Source organism: Lepidochelys kempii, chromosome 4, assembly GCF_965140285.1.
Source record: "Lepidochelys kempii isolate rLepKem1 chromosome 4, rLepKem1.hap1, whole genome shotgun sequence".
Taxonomy (NCBI): domain Eukaryota; kingdom Metazoa; phylum Chordata; order Testudines; family Cheloniidae; genus Lepidochelys; species Lepidochelys kempii.
This window is the reverse complement of record NC_136383.1, coordinates 32831096-32855364: the sequence shown is the minus strand read 5'-3', so window position 1 is coordinate 32855364 and position 24269 is coordinate 32831096. Positions and strand designations below refer to the sequence as shown.

The window sequence follows — 24269 nt, the reverse complement described above, 5'->3', positions numbered from 1 at the left end:
TAATTAATTAGAACATAAAAATCTGTATTTTTCAGACAGACTTGAAGCTAATAGAGCTGAACCATCTTGTAAAACTAATTCTCTTCTCTTTTTGATAGATGTGAATGTAACCCATTGCTCAGTGTATGAAATGGGTTTCCTTCTGTGGCTGATCCACAGATATGGATCTGTTGCAATTCTCAGCTTGAGAGGTTGGCCCTTTCTCATGCTTTTCATGGTAGCAGTCTCTGGTTCAGTTACAGATGAGACCTCACTTATATGATAGCTGACACACCAGGGATTGAACTGAGGACCTCCAGAGCTAAAAGAACAAGGTGAAGCTAAAATGCTCCGCTCTTAAGATGAGCGCTATAATAGATCTCTCTCTCCTTTGGCTCAGCTACAGAGGGGAATACACAATACATATTAGCCAGTTAGGATCAAAAACATTTGGCTAAAAATAGGCAGTGTGACTGTGTGTGTGTGGGGACGACAGCCTGTGCCATTGAGTATTACTACGTATTCTATATTGCAGCGTGCTAACGTTAAATCAGCCCACAGGAGAAGAGCCACCATATTTATTTGCTTTATTCACCATATTGATTTGCTTTATTCAATCATAAAAATATTTAAAGGTACAGACATAAGATGATAAGACAAGGAGTCCATTATAAATATGAATTTTTTTCATATGGGGGGGAGTGAAAGTTTTCTTTCATGTTCTGTGCATATTTTGGTTCTGTACAATTGCCTCACTTTCATTGCTGGGCAAAGGCAAGAGCACTGAGTAAGTAAATGGCTCTTTGCTATGTTCCCATCACAATTGGAAGCATATAACAGCAGTGGGTTGTAACCATTGTAGGTTAAAATCCTTAAATGTTTATTTGTGGAATGCTGGCTGACACTTTCCTTTCACATAGCAATTGACTAACAATCACTAGAATTTTCTGACCTCAGTGGACGCTACCTGCACAGCCTAGGGTGAATTTGGCCTGAAACATGAATAAGGGGTCAATAGAGCATGAGAAAGCATCAGTTCTGCTTCTCAAATCTCTGAAAGTGAAGAAACTGCTTATTCTTTAACAGCTGGATCCAGATTCACAGTTGTTCTGCACCCCCTTTTGCACCAGCTAAGGTGGAACAAATGGGCTGGAGGGGTGTCATAAGGCAGGAGTAGCCCCACAGGGGCCCCCTGTTCCTAGGGTATTTCTCTATTCCTGGTGCACAGCCAGATCTGCACCATCTCTTCAGCAGCTTCACACACCCTCCCTTCTGCTGGCGGCTTTCCAGGGTGAAAGGAGGTGTGCTTTTACTCCCCCTTGATTCTGCCCTCCTTCAGTGGCCCATTGAAATAGTGGATAAGTTTGGCCAACTTTCAGGCCTACTCAGTAGCCTGCACTGGGAGACAAACTGGCCTCCAGTTGTTCCTGGATAGAGGAGGCCCAGTCTGTTTCCCCCATGTTCCTGGGCCGGTCCTAGCTCCAGCACAGGGATGGATTTGCCCCTCCTCGGGCTGCACTTCTCAAAGTGATTGCCAAATCTGAAATTCTTTAGAAGCAGTGGTTGATGTTTTTCAAAAAGGCAGTGGTGGCCAGTCTTTTATTTCCTAGTTAAGAGTGAGCGTTTCATAGTTGTTCTTGTTTGTTTGTTTGTTTGTTTGTTGCTCTTCTTATGGAAAGAGAGGTAACAGGTACCCATTTCCTTGTCTAAAACTTATAGTGACTTCTATCCTAGGTGCTGTTACTTTGGCAGGATTTAGAGAGAAAAATAAAAATTACAGAATCCCAAATAATAAACTTAAACAGTAAGCTGGTAATATTGATCCCTTGAATACCAATAGTTAAACTTTTAAAGAATCAATTGAGAAACAAAATTAACTGACAAAGAGTCCTGTGGCACATTAAGCCACAGGACTCTTTGCCGCTTTTACAGATCCAGATTAATATGGCTACCCCTCTGAAAATTAACTGACATTTCTTTAGTACTAAGAATGCAAAGCTAAACCCACATGATGTCTTTTTTACAAGTATAAACATAGAAAATGATTTTAAAACAAGTTCAAATTATTACTTAATCCCCTTGGAATAGACCACCTGTAAAATACACTTGGAAAGGTATCCCTGAGTGTTTTAAATGGGTTTCTTTCTACATAAACAAAGGGGTGCATTTTTCAAAGCAGGAGGTGGGAGGTACAAACAGGAGTCCAATCCTGGAATTGCTTATAACATGAGTAACTTTCCTCTTACAAGTAGTCTTATTTATCTTACATGAGTAAAGTTATTCAGGTGCATAAGTGTTTGTAGGATTCAGAGACAGCATTTGTAAATGGATTCCCAAATGTTCATGTAAGAAACAATAAGTGCATAAAATTAAGACAATATCTTTTTAATTCTTCGCAACTTTGAAGTAAAACATTAAGTTGTTAGCCATGCTTCTATCTCTCCCTTGTTTTGTTTTAGCCATTCAATATTGTTCTTTACTGTTTCGAGAGCCTGTTTCCTGGGTGCTTCTCCTGCTCCAGCATTAGGGTATTTTTCAAAGAAATTTTCCATCTTGAAAAGAGAAAACAAAATGAATTCACAGGCAGCAAGTACTTCTGTTGTATTTAACATCAAGTAATTTTTATAAGGCCCAATTCTATGCTCTTGAAATCATGGAAAGTTTTATTTGAGAAAGGACTTCAGGATTGGACTGGTAGTACTTGAATAATAATTTTATAGCATCCAAAAACTGTGCTAGGCATCTTAGAGAATAAAAGGACAAGTTTCCTGCCGAGGAAGATCTTACAACTTAGTGGCTTAAAATGACTATAGGCATCATCTCCATACCTGCCAAAGCTGAAGGTCAGTGTTGAACGTTTGGGTTATTGATACTATTCGACCAAGATTTCTATCATTGATAGTGTACCTGAAAAAAATAAATAGTATTTGATATAAAAATAAGATTGCTTTTTTGGAGTGTTTGTTCCTTTATTGTTAATACACTCTTTTAGTTCTTAATCTTTTAGCGTCATGAAATAAATGTTGCCCCAAATTTCTAGATGTTACCAGAAATATCTGAAAAAACATATATGATTTTTGTACTATTCTGTAGTTTAGCTATACCTGGCAAGGTTTCTGATGTAAACATATTCAAAGAACGGTGTCTTCTGCCCGGAATCGAGCCAACCCTTGAGAGAAATTTCCATTACAACACCCTCACATGTCTCTATCCCTTTGTGGAGCTACAATTGTGTATGGCCAGAGGACCTCTGTAAATTGACAGGCTTATTGTGATTCTATGCCCTCATGTGAGTTTCAATTAGATTCCCTTTCTAATGTCCTACTCTATTAGTAGGAGTGAAAGAGCACCTCAGGAATCAGTGTGAATAGACAGGAGCAAAGCTGGAAGCTGATTTCATTGTTAGTACAAGAGGGAATAAGAAAAGTACAAGACCCCCCTCATTGTAGATTGCTGTGAATAAAGAGAATATTCTGTATTAGGCCAGATTGGGGATTGACTGCTGCAGATTCCATAGAACACTACTCCCATAACTGGAACTTGCTACAGTTTTCTCCTAGCATTGGCTGCTAGTGATCATTTGGGGATAGAAATATACCTTGTGGAATAAGTCTTAACTGCTTTTATTTACATCTTTTTATTCCTCAAGTTGATATTACAATTCTTTACCACACAGATATACGGTTCAAAAAGCCCAAACCATAATACAGCACACCTCTAGGAAACTGTCGTGTATGTTCTCTCTCCTTTTCCCCGAAAAATACTTGTTTTTTTATGAGTAAATATTAAAGCAAAAAGCTTCCTGACTGATTCTTCTGGTGCTGTCACAACTTAGTGTGGGAGAGATCACAATTCACTAAAGGTGATAATCAATATGCCTGCAGAAAACCAGAATGGACAGTGTCTATGTGGGTGAAATGACTGGAAATTCTTTTTTTTTTTTTTTTGCGCGGGGGGTCGGGGGGAAGATGCAAAATCTACTTAGGGCACTGGGCTACAATGCATTTTTTTCTGTAGGTGTTGCACCAGCCTATTGGTTGTCCTAGCAGGTGCAGCCCTTTCACACCACTTGCATGGGAGTTAGTCACTGAATCCGTGGAATTATTGCTCGCCTCTGCAACAGTTTATGATGAGCTGGTGTGATAACTCCCTCTGAAGTTTGTTTAGTTATTCCACTGGTAGCCTAAATGGTATGGAGGGCCTTATACAGCCTTTAGTGTGCAAGGATCTGAGTATTGTGAAAGCAGTGGCAGATGAGGGTGTTCAGTGTCTCACAGGACCAAACGTTACTGGCCGGATTCTCAGAAAAACTGGTCTCCATAAACCAATGGGATTCTTCACATGCTTAAAGTCAGGCAGGTTTTTAAGTAACTTACTGAACTAGGGCCTTAAATGTGCTTCCTACGTTATGCAGTGTTTAAAAGATCTGACAGCTAGTTACTTTGTCCAAAAGAGAGAGAGGTAACTAACAATCAAACCAACTCCTGCATTGTGCTACTCAGCTCTCAGCAAGTTTTGATTCAGACTGGAAATTTAGTGTAGGATTTTCAGGTTGGCAGTAACTCTTCTTTTTCACCACAGGCTGCAGTAATATTTAAAACATTTTCAGCTCTCTGTCCAAAGGAGTTGCTTCTTAGAGCCATTTGCTTCCACAGAAATGGGTAAATCCAAAGAGATCTGCAAGTTTTGTTTCACATTAAGAGAAATGGATTGATGTGTTCCTGCACTTAATGGTGATTGTGTGGCGAGACTTAAGTAAGGTGAGAGAAGGAAATAAAGAGCAGGAGACTTAGAATTAAGTGTAAAACGTTTGAAGGATGTTAACGTACCTGCTGACTAGGTATTCCCAGTTGAGACGTATCCAGTCCCAAGCCATGGTTTTGCCATAGCTGTTATAGGAGATGTATTTCAGGACTGTGAACACATCCTGACTTTTAATAAGACTGGTGTTGTAAATATATTTTAGATACCTAGGAGAAACCAGAGGGGGAAACAATTAAACAGACTTTAAAACCTTCTATTAAAGATTGTGAAAAGTGAGTTGTAAAGAAACTATTCAGGCTACTGAGACCAACCTACCATCTGCAGAAATATTTATATTTTCCTATGGAAAATCTAACACTAGAGACTTATTTTTCCTAGACCATTTTAAGGATGAAATAGACTGGTCTAAAATGTGATTACCTATTAAGGATAAGATTTTTTTCAAAAGCGACAGGCATGTAGACATCGCCCGTGTTTTAAAATTTTTTTTCTTCAAGGTGCCAGGGCTCAAGCAAAAACAATGCATCTTCCACATATCGTGACCTTGCATGCACCATATGTGCAAGCTTATGCCTGGCACGCTACTCACAGAAGAGGTGCTGGAGCTGAGCCCCAGCACAAAGTAAGTTCTGGGCATCTCACTGAAAATCAACTGGGCTTAGGGCCTAGATCATCAAAGATATTCAGGCATCTAGTTCCCATTGATTTCCTATTTCACTTGAAAATTTTACCCTAAATCTATCCGTTTTCTATCCCAGTGAGTGAGCTCAAAGTCCATTAGTCTAATAGGATGAAATCTTGGGAACTACAGAAGGTTTATAATGCAGTAGGTCAGGGGAGTGACCAATAGGTCCATAAAATGGGTGGACTCACTGTCTCACAGACACACATTTAAGGACAATATTAGGAAGCTACTCCTAGCTACAATGTACAGCAGCAGCTGCAAAGAGGTTCCTCTTCAGATACTGTAACTTGGGGCTGAGGGTTCTGTTCTTCAGCTCCATAAACAAGTAGCTGAGTGCACAGCCAGCTTTCTCAGTGGTGTGTTCTTTTTTTCCTTTATTTCATTAAAAAGGTTGATTCTGGGAAGGGCCAAATTCCACCTGTGAGTTACCTACAGTGTGGATTTGTTGTTTGTTGTTTTTGCTCTGCAGATTTGGATTTGTCTGAATAACCCATGTTTTAGTCATAGACGTGATGACTGTGTAGGGGTTAGTTATGAAATAACCTTAAATGATGATGTGCACCTGTGAAGTGATACACAATGCTAACCTCGGTCACCATATATCTGTATTACCATTACCCTCGTCCCCACTCTTCTAGTTCTTCCTATTGTTAGTTATGCTCATTTGTTTAATCTTGTCTTCAATTGTAAACTCTTCGGGGCAGGGACTGTCATTTTATGTGCTAGCACAATGGTGCCCAGATCCCAACTGGGACCTTGGAGGATACTGTCCTGATAGTAGCACTAACAATTAGGGTAGTTCTATGTTTGCAAGAGATGAAGGGCTATAAAAACCATCACCTGAGCATATTCTTTCAAACAACAATGACTTTGCCTAGTTACTGGCAGTATAATCTCAGGGAGGACTACTCAAGAGTGACAGCATTTGACAATCTGCTGTGTTCTATATCATACTTTATATATGACAAAAATGGTAATGCACGTGAGTGGGTGGGTAGATGGGAGAAGGAAAATAAGTCTTTCAGCGTATTTTCAGCAACCTGTCCAAAAGGGTGATGTCCTTCACTGATGCCAGACCATAGAGCAACTTTTCTTTTTCTTGAGCTAATGAAGTACTTTGGTATTTCTGAAACATATAGTTCCATGATGTCTCATTGCCGGAGTTCTGCATCCCATAGCGATATACCAAGAGCCGGAGATTTACAGGTGGACTAAAAAACATAAAGCAATATATTATGGTTGCCACCTTTTTTTGAGTTGCACTATTATACCATACACAGTACTCTTAACTGAATGCAAAAACTATGAATATTCACCTTGAGCCATCTAACCAGGAATAAAATAAGCTAGATGCATTGTTCAAAGCATCTGGTTCGTCCATTCTGCATGCAAATCCTAAAACTTCTGCACGAAGAAGCCTTTTAAAAAAAAACAGAGAGAGGAGATTTTCCAAGTGTTCAACAATCTGAGTCTATATATAATAATGTATACAATAAATTCTTAACCTCATCACATGGCTTCCAGTTTCATCATCGTTCCAACCCAGCTTATTTGCAATGGGTTTAACCAAACTGCGAAAGTATGCCTGAAATAAAGAGGTTTTCTGATTACCCTTATGGGTTTCATGATGTAACAAGGTTTTCATATTCATAGTTTGCCTTTTTAAAAATACCAGTAATAACAACAAAAACCCCTTAACCATACTCTGGAAAAAAAACTTTCAACAAAGTCACCATGTCATGAAAGGTTCAGAGTAGCAGCCATGTTAGTCTGTATTCACAAAAAATGTCATGAAAGGATGTGAACATCATACTGCACCTTTGCTTTGTACTGCTATGATGTGCTGACACAACATGAAGATGTCCCATCATCCTCAAACCTTGTGTACACTATGATAATATAACAACTAGTGTAAACTAGTACACTCTCTGCTCAGCTTGATTCCCTGACATAATGCTGACTACAATTTGTGCTGACCATTGAAGTATGTTCCACCCCAGGTCAGCTATCTTGATTGCTGACAACCTCACTGAGACACAGTTACCTTGCATGGTGTAGGTCAGGCATCAGAAGTTTTGCTATCTTGAACAATCTTGCTTGTAATACACAAGACAGCCGTGGCACAAAAACAACTGTACGGTGAACAATCAAATAGGTGGCAACCATAACTGGGAACACTCCCATTTTATTTCCAGTATATAGTCCCAGACTGTATTTTATAATTCATGGGCCTATATAAATCAGCTCACAAAATATATGTTGAGACTATAATAAATAATACACATCTTTTAATGTTGAAATTATACATAAAACAGTTTCAGCAACTTTGAAAATCACTCAGCTTTCAATATTATCATTATTATAGCTCTGAACTGTAAGATTAATAGATTATAAACACGACTTTCATTGATTGCATCACCTTAAACTTGGGGTAGAGCTCTGTATCATCTCTAAGCATGTCTCTGAGGTAAGATACAGCTGATATAACTCTATGCCAAGGTAAATAGTCCTCTTCATTTTGTAGATATTTTGTTAGATTCAGTGGAACAGCATAATTCAAAAGTTCAGCCCTGAGGAAGGAAGAGAAACAATTGACACAACTTTACAAATCCTGCCTCGTTTGTAACTGGAACACACACAGAAGTCTAGTGTAGCGTGTGTTAATTGTAACCATGTTCCATGGCTGCATCATTCTTGTGAGGAGGAGCTCTTTTCAGAAGGAATTCGTTGTATACAATTTGAAAACTTGCTTGCCTATTTTGGAAACAGTCTAATATTTTTGAGGACGACAATGTATCGATCCTATTGTACAATCTGTAGGAAGCAGAAGGACTTGCCTCAGGAGCATGTGCCTCTCTAGAAGCAAATCTGTTCAAATCCCAATTTCAGAAGAGTCAAGTTAGAAATCAGCCTTCTACTTTTTTCAGTGTCTGTTTGCCTTAGATTTAATTTCTTCTTCCCTCTCCATCTAATCACTGTCCCTTTTCTCTCTGTCCTCCAAATCACTCATCATTTCTTCCTCAATTGTATACTACACCCAGTCTACCTCTTCTCTAATAGGAAGAGAGAAGGACAGAGTGGGCCCCCAAACAAGCAGCGTCCTCTTTTCCAGTTTTTGCAAACATGGTTGGGAGGAGAAGTTTTCTTGTCTCCCCCATTCCCCCCACTGCCATGAGATAGGGCTGATTAGGGATTCTGGAGAGCCAACAAACTGTCTCCTCTGGGAGGGAACAGGGGCAACATCTTCCTTTCCTCTCCCCAGACAGTAGGAGGTGGGGGCTGGTGGCTTTCTTATTCCTTTCCTCTATGGGAATGTGCTATATTATGGAACAGGCACTCATGAGGATTCAACTTACTGTCTGGTCTAAAAATAGACTAGGCAGAGCAAGCACACCACCATTCAGCACAGTGCTCTTGGGAGAGCAGCAATAAGTAAAACTGGGCAAATAGCTGATCGTTCAGTTCATTGGCGGAGGGGGAATCAGACAAAAATTCATTTCCAATCAACCAGATTGATGCTTCAGATTTTTTTTTTCAATCAAAACAATTTGGCAAATTCAACCCAAATTCACAGAATGTTTGTTCACCTGAATCTTTATTTTTTTTCCCACTGGAAAAAGTTTAATAATTTTGCTCCGCTTTAGTGATAACCTGATTGACTTCACAGCCTATTCTGGAGAATACTCTCTTCCCTCCCCATTACATGGTGGAACGGTCCAGGTCTGTATAAAAGTTGGCTTCTGTACACCTGCTTTTAATGTAGACTCTCGACACTTACCACCCCACTTAGTGTATTGGAGATTTTGTGCTATGATGGGACAGCTGAAAATAACACACTTTTAATTGTGTTGCAGTCATGGAAATGTTGTAAATTTAATTGGTGAATATGTCCCAGTGGGACTGTGGATACGTGGCTCATCTAAGGATTGGTTTTCTCTTTTAGTTTTGAAACCTGTATATTACATCAGTGACTAAAAGTATTTGGCTACAGGTTTATCAACTCATAGTAAAATGCAGAAAATCTGCCTATACTATTCGGAGTATCTGTTAATAGAGGAGGTTGTTTCAAATCAGTAAGCAATTACAATAATATCTAGCGTTAACGTTGTGCTTTTCATCAGTAAATCTCAAATCACTTTGAAAAGGGTTAGTATCATTATCTCCATATTGCAGCTGGAGACACTGAGACATCGAGTGGTTAAAGTGACTTGCCCAAGGTCAATCAGCAGGCCAGTGGCAGATCCAGGAATACAAACTGGCTTGCAAATCTTTTTATGACCCAGAAATAAACATTGAGGATCTAAACATGGGGAAATAATTTTAATGTTGGGTGAAGAATCCAATGAATTCAGTGGGACTGCTTTTGTAACTGTTCACCAGTGGGAGTAATGGATTCATACTCTGGCTGTGAGTTTGTATTTTCACAAAACAATGGGTAGCTAGTGGTCTGATCACATGACTGAGAGCCAGAAAGCCATACATTCCAATACCGCCAATTCACTGTTTGGTCTTTGGCAAATCACTTAACACTTGTGTATCTCAGTTTCCTTATCTGCAAAATGGGGATGTTAATCCTTACCCATTTTAAAGGGTTGTTGTGAAAATTAACTAGTATTTGTAATGCAGAATATTAGTGACATAGAATATTTGTTAATGTGAGTCCCACAGAAGGGACAAACTAGCTCTAAATATTTAGCTAGTATGTTTAATAATCATGGAATCTTGTATGTTGTGGGGTTTTTTTTATTGTACATGGTATTGAACATAAAGGGTTTGATTTTAAATGAAGAGGTGTACAATTCATGCACACACTTGCTGTGATTGTGTGTGTAATTCAGTCATGTGGGAACAAATGATCATAATTAATCCTTTGCATGCACAACTTCAATAATTACAAGTAAATTGGATGCAAAATTGTGTATATATTTTGCTTATGCAATTGCATTCTTAACGGGTTTAGTAACCAGGCCCAAACCATCTTTATTTTCCTGACTTTTTATGGAACTCTTATCAACAGTCCTTCCAGTTCTCACAGTGTTTATCTCTTTTATACACAGCTACTCAACTGCACTCCCACAAGAGCCCTTCACTTCATCCTAAGGCAAAAGGAATTGTCTGTATTGTGTGATAACAGCAATTAAAGTGCTAAAGAGATTATTATAGCACCGTGCTCTTTAAAAGGGCTCCGATAATAAACTTGGGAAAAAGTTATGGAACATACACAGGAGGCACTTTCCAAAGAAAGTTCTGAAGGATTATTATGATTAGATGTCATGTACAAGAGCAGAGCAGCTCTGAAGGAGCTCTCATTACCATTCTAGGGCAATCAACATTGTGTAGTTACCTGCTTTTATTCACCAAACAAACCTTGAAAAGGTACACACAGTTGTGTGACCAACAAAGAAGTTATGTCTCATTAACTGTCCTAATGTCTCAAGATTCAGAAGGAAATCTGTTGGATTTGGGGATATCTATTGAGACATATACACAGAGGGACAGACCTCTGTGACTCTCTTTAGACACTTGGTTTCTTCTGGGAATGCTTCATCTGGAACATTTCTGTCATGGCCTTGCCATCCACACCAGGCTCAAAAAACCAAGAGTTCTTCAGGCAGAGATAGGAAATAAAATCCTTCTCCCATTGAAGTGAATGGCAAAACTCCCATTAACTTCAGTGATTTAGGATCACACCCTAATATTGGACAGGTAAGGCCAACTCTAACTGATACCAATAAGAGTTGTACCCACATTTGAATTTTCTCCTTATGGAGGAAAATGTAAGAGAAGAAAAGGCTGCTGAAGACAAACCAAGACTTGATTCTTCCTGGAGTTACAATAAAATAATAGTTTAAAAATTCTCATTACCACCATCCAAACCAAGAGAATGCCAATATAATAACCATGGGAAGACATGAAAGCTATTTTGAAATGTCTATAATGTGCTAGTTTCATTATAAAACCTACCTTGCCAAAGAAAACACATCATCCACAAGCCCGGCACGATCAGCAGAAGAGAAATACTGCACGAGGGGAGGAAGAAAAAGAAGCAAAAAGACGTTTATATTTTGTAGAAGAAACAGTAATTGTCAATAGATCCCAGAAACCAACCAGCTTGTAACCAAATCCAGTTAATTTAATCAGACTCACCTTTTGGTTGTTAAGCAGATTATTGGCTATGTTGTTCCAAGTTTGTGTTTCATAATTTACACGATAAAATCCAATGTGGTCTGGATTTATTTTCAGTAAAGAATTAGGGTTGCTGGGTGTTATAGTAATTCCGGTGGCTGTAAACAAATAGTAATGAAATTTTACATGCATATAAATACATGGCTGGGGGGGACTCATTGGAAATATATTCACGCCAAAAGTCATATTTGATTTTTAACCCATATCCACAAAGGACTCAAAGCTTAATTCTAGGTTGGTTGCTCTAAAATGGCAGAGAGTAAAGATATTGATGCTACCTGTTAGCTTAGAATAAGAAATAACTGTGGTAACAGTGTGAAATCTGTATGCAAATGTTCATTATTAAAAATGGAGACTACTGATTTTAGAATAAGCATAAAGAAAATTAAGTGTTTATTGCAAAAAGAATAATCACAAAAATTATTCCTATTAATATTTATTCCAAAAGCCTCTATCAGTTCTCAGTGTTTGTATTAATCTGATTTTATATTTTACCTATTTATCCTCTAAATGTTTTTCCATTTTAGGTCTATGCATCTCTTTTTTAATTCCCCTTCCTTGATTCAGGTCCTATAGCTACAAATTAATTAAACTATAAAATAAACCAAGCCCTTACTCAAGTCTTGAGGTTCATGGAAACTCAGAGTGAAGCCTGACCCTTGAGGATGATGTTCCATTCTCAAAAGTTAAACTGCTCCCACTGTGGTCAGCAGTTTTGAAAGTTCACTTAGTGCCTATTCCAGTGTCTGAAGTCAGAAGCCTTTTACTCCAATGCGTATTGACTCAGTAAATAGTATTTTTCACTTTGGATGAGCAGTGCAAGGTATTTCAAGTGACTGTTCTAATTCATTGGGACAACTCTCAGTCTCCAGTGTTGCGTTGGAGAGAGTGGTGAGAGAAAATTCTTTCATGCAGTTTTCCGTTATGCATCATAACATAATGGGTAGGCTTACTTGCATTCAGAGTCTAGGATGAAAATTAAGTTAAACACAAACTTTAAAGTAATTTAAAAAACCAAAACAAACTCAACTGCGAGAGGGGAGACAGGTGCTAAATACAAAAAGAGAACAGAAGAGCTGGTAATATATTTCTGAATTTTGAAATTTTGTTGAGCAGTAGAAACTTTTCAAATTTTGAAATGTAGAATTTTGGGGAAAAAACCTAAAACTTTCATGGACATCTCCTGGGTTTTTTTGAGCAGAAAATAGCTTCAGCCAATTCCAAATATAACACAGTACTGCAGCTCCATCCACTGAAACTAAGCGACTCTAGACTTTATCACTGCAAGAGATGTATTTAGCACCATCCAGATCCAGCTTCTCCCTTAGGCTGAGATTCAGGAAAGTACATACTTAAGTCCCATTGCTGTCAGTGGGACAGCAGGCTTATAGCTAAGCAGTGTGTAGGTGCTTTTCTGAGTAGGGGTGGATTTAAGCATGTCTTAAATATTTGAATATGCAGTCCTCGCACACACACACACGCAATCATTAAAATTAAACTGAAATCCTTGTTTTAATGTGCCCCAAATTCCTCTAAACCAAATGACCAATTTTATATTAGGCTGTGTCATATTGTTTGAATAAATAAGAATAGATTTTAATTATTGGACGTAATTAGCATAATCCTGTTTATGGGAGGGGCTTATTCTCTTTCTAGGGAAGGATCTTAACTCCTTTATTCCCAAGCAGTATGTTTCAAGCACTGAAGAGCATAAAAGTTAATTGTTATTTTTAGTTCTTACTAAGGATATTTTTAAAGCTTTGCATGATTGTCACATTGAACCTACTGTTATTCAGAAATGAAACATTACTGAAGTTTACCTGCAGATTCTGATTTATTGTAGAATGTAACATCTGTTTCGTTCCCAGCATACCATTTCACTGGGATATTCCATGTGTAACTGAAATTATTTTAAATGAAAAAATAAACAACTTTTGAAAGAGAACCTAAAATAACACATTTAAAATATTTTATCTATTATTATGATGATTAATAAATAATACATTTATTGTAGCACCTATAGGATCCAGTTTTATTGTGCTAGGGACTGCATAAACTTACTTCTTCATAGTCAATTTCTAAATATGTACATACCTGTGTATCTAGATATAGATATCCACTAATATATGACTAATTACCACAGATAACAAATTTTTGTTTTTTTTACCAATAGCTTGATTATTTAAATATATTATAAACTGCTTTAGGGTATCTTTCTGGCAAAAGCAATTTATAAAAATCTTGGATACAGGCAAGCTAATATAGATACTTGGTTATTTTTATTGAGCAAACCCTGCATAATTAGGACAATATTCTATTTCTAAGTTAAAATAAAAGGTTTGAAGTATCTGATAGCATTCCTCTTTTAGATATGGAGAATAGAAGTAGTTTAGTCCCTAAAACTATGAAATATGCATAATTGCTGCCAGGCCTCTGGCAGACTGAGCACAGGACTGGAAGCTATGGATTACTGAGTTTTAGTCCAAAATCTGGCATTGACTATGTGTGGTATTAAGCAAGTAACTTATGTCTTGATTTAGCAAGGTATTTAGTCACATGCCTAACTTTAGCCATAAGAGTAGTTCCATTGATCAAACCATTTTTCTGAAATCCATGGAAGGATTCACATGCTTAAATACCTTTCTGAATGAGGGCCTTAATGTCTCTGTGCCTCAGTTTCTCCATCTATAAAATGGGAATGATATTTACCCAATATCAGAGGGGAGTTGTGTGGACTAGCTAATTTCTGTACCATTCTATACTGTAAATGTGTTTGTTATAATTATACACAGTTGGAAATAGAGTCTTGTCAAGTAGTATTTCTGTATCATATCATGCTAATCTAGTAGATCACAAGGCATTTAGTTTCATGAAGTATGATTATATGCAGATGGGTGACCTTAGCATTAATGTAGAGGTTTACATGTTCAAAGTTTTGTACAGACATTAACTAATTAACCTTCACAACACCCCTGTGTGGTAAGTTGCTAAGTATACTCTACCGGTTTTACAGATAAGAAAACAGAAGGTGATTCTTTGACAACTATACAACGAATCTGTGTCTGAGGCAGAATTAGAACTCAGGACCTCTTGATTGTTTCAATCCTGTGTTTCTTCTTTTAGATCACATTGATTCCTCCCTCCCTCACTGGGCACCAGATTGTGATATACCTTTACCCACATTAAGTAGTATCTTACTCTTTGATAAGTCTCATTGAAATCAATGGAGCAGTTGGGAAGTAAGGTACTATATAAAGTAAGGGTATCAATATCCAGCCCAGAGATGTTTTTCTATCATCTTAGATACCATGTGGATAAACACCATACAAAAATTTGTGTCATTCTTCTGACTTTACTGCATTAGAACCCAGGATCAAAGGAATGATAGCTTCATTCTGGCAAGTAAGAAAATGAAGGAAGTCATGTCTCTTTGCTACCTACCAGGAGAAAGGTCAGCTCTTGTGTTACATTTTTAAATACAAAATATTTTAACAGATTTATACATATTTAACTTTTATTAGCTGTCTTTTGGAGAATTATTGCCGTGGAGTCTAAAAGGGTTATTGCTTGGCCAAAAGCCTGGCTGTTGCATTTCTCCAGGAGAAAGCTGATAAAAGAGTTCCTAATACTTGTTTTGTAAATGCACTTAGTGGAGTGATTTTCCTTCAGTGTTTTAATATGTTCCTGAGATCATGTACATAAATACTTCTCTTGGGCATTAAGTACAATATCCATATCCTGTTAAGTATGTGTATTGAGGATGTGTTCCTGACATTCTATATTGCAGCCATATACTTGCCTAGCAGCACTATTTAAAGAACATGAGTTCTTGAAGTTGTATTTCTCTTTTGAGTGTTAATATCCAGAACAGGACTTTCTCAGGACTTTCTCAGGACCTTCTGTTTTCTTATCTGTAAAACCGGTAGAGTAATACTTAGCAACTTACCACACAGGGGTGTTGTGAAGGTTAATTAGTTAATGTCTGTACAAAACTTTGAACATGTAAACCTCTACATTAATGCTAAGGTCACCCATCTGCATATAATCATACTTCATGAAACTAAATGCCTTGTGATCTACTAGATTAGCATGATATGATACAGAAATACTACTTGACAAGACTCTATTTCCAACTGTGTATAATTATAACAAACACATTTACAGTATAGAATGGTACAGAAATTAGCTAGTCCACACAACACCCCTCTGATATTGGGTAAATATCATTCCCATTTTATAGATGGAGAAACTGAGGCACAGAGACATTAAGGCCCTCATTCAGAAAGGTATTTAAGCATGTGAATCCTTCCATGGATTTCAGAAAAATGGTTTGATCAATGGAACTACTCTTATGGCTAAAGTTAGGCATGTGACTAAATACCTTGCTAAATCAAGACATAAGTTACTTGCTCCCAGCTAGGGAGACCACCCCTGCAGGCTTCAGAGAATAAAATTTTATTAGACACTGTTTCACAGCTTAGTCACAAACCCAAACCTGGAGCTGAGCTGTCACAGTTCCACTGAGGGGCACAAGGCCCCAGTGGTCTCTCCCACGTCAGCACTGGCTGAGGGAGGGAGTAAAGTTTTACAGTGCACTTGGATCCTTTGCAAGGGATGAAACCTATTCCAATGAAGATAATATTAGGACTTTATAATAATAATAATTAATTATATATAATAGTGTATTTTATCGCTAAGCACTTAATTAAACTTTACTTATCTAGAACTAATTTCCCCCACTACTGAGATGCAGCTGTTTCTGGAATGACTGGAGCAGTGCACAATGTACATGACTGATTAGGGCAGGACTCACGTTGGGATTTACATTAAAAGCATGATGAACACCAAGAACCTGGTGCTCTAATTCCTTTGATTATGAGGAAAGCTGGGCTTCTGGATTTGCCCACTTCTGAGCATAATGCAATGAGCCAACTTTGTGAACAGTAAGGAGCTGTTAATCTTCCATATGGCACAGAGGGAGAATTTGCAATAATGAATTTGTTTTTGGTTCAAGTCTGCACATTCTCCCCCCCCTCCCGCCCCAAATTCAAATCCAGACCAGGGCACTAGTGACCAGAAGTGGTTTTTCTGGCTGATGGCTCTTTGATCTGTGTGAAATTAGTTGTTGTCCAACGTCAAACCCCACAAAACCACCACCACAGTTGACACTGGTTGGCAGTCTTGTTGGCAGTCTCGAGCAGAAAAGACAAGAATTGTATCAACATGGGGACAGAACTACTCTTTTGCCTTTACAGATGGTGCTCTGTGGGTTATTGCTGAGGCACACTTGCTGGGCAGCCTGGGGAAGGCTGCATTCTTCTGTCCATGGCTGTACCTGTTTTGGTGGATAAAGTCTCCAGGGCTATAAATGCAGCATTTTCAACCATCATGAAATTCACTCAGAAATATTGAAAAAAGAAAAAATATCCATATGGAACTGAAACTGCTGTGTGATCTCCATTATGCCCCGTCCTCCATACCATTTATCCTCCCTTCCTTTTCTTCCTTTTGGATTTAGACATTTGGTGTTGTACACTGAGAGACAAAGAGCTGATGCAGTAGTTGTCCTGGGTGTGGGGAGGTATTATATAGCATCTTGTTAAGTTTTCTTGTAATTTTACTGGTTGTTGCGTTTCCCCCAAGACCTCTTCCACTTGGTCTCCCAAGAACTCAGTTCACCTCCAGTCTTGTCACTCAGGTTCCTTTATTTGGCATAAGGCAAAGTTACGTGGAGTTGATTAGACTCAAGCAAAGGGGGTGGGTGGAGTGTACCACGTATCCAAAGTTACACAGCATACCTGTTCCTTTAGACATTACATTTACTATACATTGCATTACATGTTTTGGGAGGTAACTGTACACTGAAGGTAGGGAGAACTGGTTGGTGGGTGTGGGTGTGGGTGTGTGTGTAAGAGAGTGAATGAATCCACATGAACATATCTATCTACAGCATCTCTCTTTCTGCTGTTCGTCTACATGACAGGCATATACAGTAAAACCTTACCCTAGTGCAGAGGTCGGTTCAGAAGTATTTGCTGAGGGGTCCAACAGAAAACGTTTCTGTGTGACCTTCAAATTAGCGTCCACACTCAATACAGGGTATCCCATCTGCCTGGTCCAGGTGTCCATCACTTCCTTCACTGGCTTACCACTTGTCTAAGAATAACAGCAGATGGTCTCACTAAGAAAGCTAAATCAGACTGAAGAGGGAATAAAACTCTCATCCTGACTGGATGGGAGACCAGAAAGGGAACAGGTTTCCCTCATTAATGTTAGGGCTTTGTTCCTAACAATTCATCAAATAAGACGGTAAGATTAGCTCAAAAATATTTGTTAAACTCTTTCATGGTGCATGTAACAAAAGAAAACTAATGAGCTGTCAACAGAGACATTTTAAATACTCTTGAAGAAAATAGGGTTAAACTAGGTCAGGGTTCAGACAGTAGGAGGGGCAAAGAATATTCCCTGCCCTTGTGGCTTGCTCCTCTCTGTGCACTTCAAGCTCAAATGATTTTCCTCCTCTGCTGCCTTCTGAGGAGGGAGTAGAACACAGGAAGGACTAACTGAAACTCTAGCACTATTGGCGAATCTCCTCTACAGCAGAATTCCCAAACTGTGGTCTGCAAGCCAGTCCTTCCAGGTGCTCTGAAGAGAGCTGAGTTGCTGGCTCTGTCCCCCATCCTCCAGACAATTTCAGATAGGTGCTGGTGGAAGGAAGGAGGAGCCAGCACTAGGGACTGCTGTTAAAATGATGGAGCTGCCCCCTCCTTTCCTCTTTACCCACAAACTCAAGTGCAGCTGCGTCTCCGACTGGGGCCATGGGACTTTACCAGTGCCCCTCCAACCCACCATGTGCTGGATGGAAAGGAGCCAGGTTTAAGGTGTTGTTCTCCAGGGCTAGAAGGTTCTGTGAGCAGCAGAGAGGGAGAAGAGAACAAGGAGAGAGCCAGACTGGGCAGACGAGAGCCTGGGACTAGAGGGAGGGCAGGAGGAGACACTAATGCAGAAGTTGGGCATAATGGCTATCAGGAACCTGGGTGAGGGAGGGGGAGAGGAAGGCATGTGGTGTCTGAGTAAGGAGCTGGGAACTTGGAGAGGCAGAAAACAGGTGGGCCTCAGGAGGCAACTGGGGAGCAGGATAGGAAGAAAGCACCAAAACCTGGGGACAAGGACGGAACCAAGATTTGGTGGGAAATAAGGGAGCAGAAGGGATCCAGGGTAGTTAAACTGGCAGTCATACTAAGTGTTTAGATCAGTGGTTCTCAACCAGGGGTATACGTGCCCTTGGGAGTATGCAGAGGTCTTCCAGGGGGTATATCAACTCATATTTGTGTAGTTTTACAACAGGCTACATAAAAAGCACGAGCGAAATCAGTACAAACTAACATACTGACAATGACTTGTTTATACTGCTCTATAAACTACACTGAAACGTAAGTAGAATATTTATATTCCAATTAATATAATATATTATATTATAAATTATATTACATATAATTATATGGTAAAAATGAGGAAGTGAGCAATTTTTCAGTAATAGTCTGCTGTGTTACGTTTGTATTTTTATGTTTGATTTTGTAAGCAAGCCGTTTTAAGTGAGATGAAAGTTGGGGGTACACAAGACAATCAGACTCCTGAAAGGGGTACAGTAGTCTGGAAAGGTTGAGACCCACTGGCTTAAATACTGTTGTGATGAGCGCTGTAGAAAACACTACTATAGAAAGAATCATGTTAGGGGAGTGTGTGTGCATTTAAAGGAGACTGATGTGGGCAGATAGGTTGGAAGGGTTGCAATTTCTTGTGTATGTGCGTAAAGAATTGTTTTGCTCGATCAGTTTCCCCTCACTTGCTCCCAGTTCCAACCCACACCCAAGCAATTTTCCCATGCAAAAAATGAGTATTGTATTTACTAGAGGGATGAGATTTGGAGTTTGCTGTGCTGGGGGAGGCTGCCTGGGATATGATCTCTCTACTAACAAGATTCACAATATGAAAAAGTTTGGGAAACTTGGGAAACCCTGCTCTGTAGGATGAGTACAGAAACCTTTAATAGCAAGGGTATTAATTGTTACAGACCATACCTGTGCCAGGGATTCCCAGAAATCATCTGTCTTTGCATTCCGGAAATGGTATTTCTTTAGGTAGTCCTAGAAAAAGAGAGAAGAAAGTGTTTTAAATAGTTGCATGTCCTTCCTCACCTGTCAAAACAATGCACATATTGTAATGTTATCTGTAGAACTAATGTGCAGAATTCCTTCCTAAGAGTGGTGTTGTTCCTAACCAGCAAATACTTTGAGATATATGTACATTTGTTTATTTCATTGCTTTCTGCACAGATGGAAAGTAGAAACACTTTCCAAATGCAGGGTCCACAGGTTGTTCTAAAAAGGAGATCTCGGAGATATCTACTCCTCCCTGTATAAATGCAGGGTGGGAGCAGTTGTTCCCACTCTTCTGCCTTTGGGAAAGCCAGAAACATTGAGAAATGATTGCACACTGAATTATAAGTGTCCAAAATATTAGTCCATATGACTTACAAACACCATTTACCAGAGAAAATTTGGAGGGCATGAAAGATCTTAATGTCAGCCAGGATGAAGTGTGATTTAATTTCTACACGGTCCAAAGAGAACCAACCTCTTCTTCCTTCTGGAAGCTAATTTTGGGTCCATTGTTTTTATCAAAGTTTTATTAATTTATATGTCTCAATTTAAAAACAAACCGAATCAGCAAAAACACAGCTGCTCACTGATGAGACATTTGAAAGGGTGGAATAAAGTTTCCCCATCATCCCTGTCGTGTGTGTCTGCAATAAATCAAATGGAACCATATTAATCCAAAAGCATTTCGTACTTCCCAAAGGACAGGCCTATTCTTTAGGCGGGGAGTCAATATTTTCCAACATGATACATTAATGTGCAATATATTAATCCTTGGAGAGGGCCCTAGACTTTTTCTTTGTTTACTTGAGTGGACAAAATGTAGTTTGTTGTAAATTTCTGTCTTATTAAATAGGTCACAAAAAGAGTTATTTTAGGGGTGTCTAAAAGTGGAAATCAAAGTTGAACTATGATAATTTGGACAACTGCATTCTGTGATCGAAATGTTAAAGGTTTAACTGATAACTAATAATTTGCTATTTAATGATTTGCTGTTATGCTTAAATATTGAATGCTAGAATATGCTATCCCCCAGTTCAGTGCTACTCTGAGACTGAGACACATCAAGTAGTACGTGGTATTTTCTTTCCTAGCCTGCCTACAGAATGTTAGGTAGGTGGTGCTGTTTGTTTCAATCTCAGCCACAGCTGTTCCTGTGCTTTTATAGGGAAGTGGGTAAACAGGAAGTATTTATCACGGCAGCTTGTGCCTATAATGTAGAGTGTGATTGAATATTCCTGTCTATGTAGGACTGTCCTTACGGATTGTATGGAAATGTTTTTGCTGTGGTTTCAATATAATCAGTCAGCTGGCCAGCCAGGATGTTCTCCCAGCCCCTTCGTATCTTAGCCCTGTCAATTCTAGCTTGGGAGCAGTGACGAGAGCACTAGTGTAAACGGGGCTCAAGCATCTGGCATCAGGCATGACCATATTCTGAAGATTCACTTTGAGGACTAGCTCAATTGTGAGAGATTTCTTGAAAAATGCCAGTGTAGCAGCTCAGAGATCTTTGGGGGAAGAGGAGGAGGTAGGTTGTTTGTGTGTGTGGGATAAGAACATATTTAATAACCCAGGAAACAAAGGCATCATGATTAATTATTTAAAGATTTCAGAGAACAGCAGTTATGCTCTCTATTTTTGGAGAGGACCCCAAGTTCTCCAGTTTTCTGTTTTGTGTGTATGGTAGTTGTCATATATCCTAACAATGTATCCTAGCCTCTTGGTAGGGTTAAAGTGAAAGAGGGCTGTGGGGTTATTTATTTATTTATTTATTTATTTTTCCAGGGCAAATTAGCACCATGCATCTGGATTGACAGATGTGGAGTCACTCTGTTTTCAGGCTCTGGCTTCCCTAATTGCTCTGAAAGAGGAGTTTGTAATGGCCTTCAACTTTTTGCAGGTGCCAAGTGAATCAAGATTTGTAAAGCCTTCAGACAGATTTTTGTAAACGGCATAGCACAACTGGGTGGTCTGGAGGTACTTGGTGTTAGGAAGATGCAGGAATGCTTTGGTAGCTGGGTGATTAGGTTCTAGTTATTACAGATAAGAGCATGGGGATAGAGTATTAAGGAGGAATCAGGAGGGTATTGTTAGATATCATGTGCCTAGGGCAGGGGTTCTCAAACTGGGGGTCAGAACCCCTTGGGGTCGCGTGGTTATTATATGGGGGGGTTGGGAGCTGTCAGCCTCCACCCCAAACCCCTCTTCGCATCCAGCATTTATAATGGGGTTAAATATATAAAAAATGTTTTTAATTTATAAAGGGTGGGGGGCGGGGTCATATTGAGAGGCTTACTGTTTGAAAGGAACAGGAGTACTTATGGCACCTTAAAGACAAACAAATTTATTTGAGCATAACCTTTCGTGGGCTACAGCCCACTTCATCAGATGTTGTAGCCCACGAAAGGTTATGCTCAAATACATTTGTTAGTCTCTAAGGTGCCACAAGTACTCCTGTTCTTTTTGTGGATACAAACTAACACAGCTGCTACTCTGAAACCTGTCATTATGCAAAGTATTTGAAAGGGGTCACCAGTACAAAAGTTTGAGAACCACTGGCCTAGAGTCATCACTGGCTGGTCTTCAAACACACATACAACCCTGCAGTTCAAATTCCAATTCATTGTGAGTATGAATTTCCACTTAACATTGCTACCTAGTCCCACTGCAAAAGGTTCCATAACTTCTATATCATTACCAAGCTGTACCACCATGCTGGAAATTTGTTTAACCTAGCTTTTATTGTCTACACAGCTTTTTCAGATGCAGTTGAAGGAGTTAGTGTATCTACAGCCTGAAAAAATTAAAATTTATATTAATTGGAGTAAATGTTAGTATATAAATGTTAGGAATAAATGTTTTAGTACAGAAATAGTTATCTAAAATTCTAATGAAAACATCAAAAGTGAACATATCACATTCATTTTTCTGAGTAAAATCTTTCCCTTTGCCACATATGGTTTATTTTTGTTTCTGGCATGTTTTACTGTAGTTCATACCTGACATCCTTTTTGAAAATTTGCTGATGTAATCCAATCTTGAAGCATTCTGAGAATTGATGCTCCCTACATACAAAAAGAAAGGGAATAAGGTCATTTCACACCTTTTTAAAACTAGATTCTCATTACTTTAAAAGACTTCACTAGAGTTTATATTTCATTGAGCAAAAATAGAAGTACTCTATAGGGATAAAAATTTAGTTCCTTATTTCTGCAGAGCATTCTCTCTCACTCTCTCACACACACACTCCTGCCATGATTTCAGATCCTGTTGTGAGACTTTGAATAAGAAATTAGAAGCCTTTAAAATGCTGAAAATCTGCAGTTTTAGATTGTACATTGGCTCAACTCAAGGCTTAAATTATGCTGGAATGATGACCTGGCATAAAAATACCAGCCTCTGAAGCAGATTGACAGGCTCTGTGACACTTACTCCAAAGAAAAGATCTTGGTGGGCAGGAGGAGACAAAGTGAGATAGGGGCCTTGGAAAAGGAAGAGGGTGGGGGAAGACACCAAGGTAGAAGAGAGAAATAAAAATGGACAGAGGAAATAACAGACAGGTGGAAGAGAGAGAATGGGACAGCCACAAAAAGAAGGAAAGGAAAATAAACAAGACCCAGCATACCACTTAAAGGTTAGTAAATTTTATTTCCCTGGCAGAGAAAAAGGATAGCTGAAAAAATATTTTGAACTTTAAAAAAACAACTCACTCTCCCATGAGATTAGCACTTATATCAGTCCTCAGTAAGCCTTGACTCCATTCTTTATATTACTAGGGATGACAATTTGGACACACCCGTGTCACTGGAGTGGTCGTTAACATTGAGTAGACTTATGCAATCGTTAGGACTTGTCTATATTAAGACTTAGCGCACAGCAACCCAGGGTATGAATATACAGTGCACTAGCCTGCTGCATGCTGAATGGCCATGTGGACCGTGCTACCATGCACTAAAAGTTCCATAGCATGCTTTGATGTAGAGCAGTGGTTTCAAACAGCAATAGACAAGTCCTTAATTTGGAGACTTTCTTTTGCAATTTATTGTTGCAGTTCTCAATCTGGCCGGCAGATGACTCTTTTCCAATACAAAAATAGCTTTATTTGTTATATAAATTGGAGAGGTTGATAAGCATCAGAACTGATTACTTATACAGACTACAAGGTCACTTTTATAAACCATGTAGAACAGTGTTTCTGATCCTCATAACCCTCCTGACTGCCTTTTGCAATCCCCTTGAGGTTGTGACAATGGAGAACAACACCACAAGTTATATAAACCTAGTTGTTTGCATAACTTTTCTCTCATTTGGGCCAGCTCTTCAATTTACACTAAATGGAATAGCTCAGATGAAGTAAATAAAGAGACGCTGATTTATACCAGCTGAGTAGCTGACCCTTTTTTATTTTTTTGTAAACATACATGCTATCAGCATATTTTTATAATTGCTAGCCTATGCCAGAGATATTGTGCGGTTGCACATGTGTAAATTGGGAA

The 24269-nt window shown here is 38.8% G+C and overlaps 1 protein-coding gene across 1 annotated transcript in view; it reads right to left on the bottom strand.

Annotated features, from left to right (window-relative positions):
- Positions 1–559: 559 nt before the first annotated feature.
- The window catches only part of ENPEP (glutamyl aminopeptidase), a 49284-nt gene continuing 25574 nt past the window's right edge, over positions 560–24269 (bottom strand). The window contains exons 8-20 of the mRNA XM_073340050.2: positions 22773–22838; positions 19696–19761; positions 17619–17770; positions 13435–13514; positions 11576–11712; positions 11393–11448; positions 7848–7998; positions 6934–7013; positions 6745–6846; positions 6469–6639; positions 4809–4949; positions 2808–2886; positions 560–2531 (exon numbers count right to left, since the gene is read on the bottom strand). Of these exons, the coding sequence (XP_073196151.1) occupies positions 2394–2531; positions 2808–2886; positions 4809–4949; positions 6469–6639; positions 6745–6846; positions 6934–7013; positions 7848–7998; positions 11393–11448; positions 11576–11712; positions 13435–13514; positions 17619–17770; positions 19696–19761; positions 22773–22838 (1419 nt within the window). The 3' untranslated portion in view covers positions 560–2393. The remainder of the gene's footprint in view (positions 2532–2807; positions 2887–4808; positions 4950–6468; positions 6640–6744; positions 6847–6933; positions 7014–7847; positions 7999–11392; positions 11449–11575; positions 11713–13434; positions 13515–17618; positions 17771–19695; positions 19762–22772; positions 22839–24269) is intronic.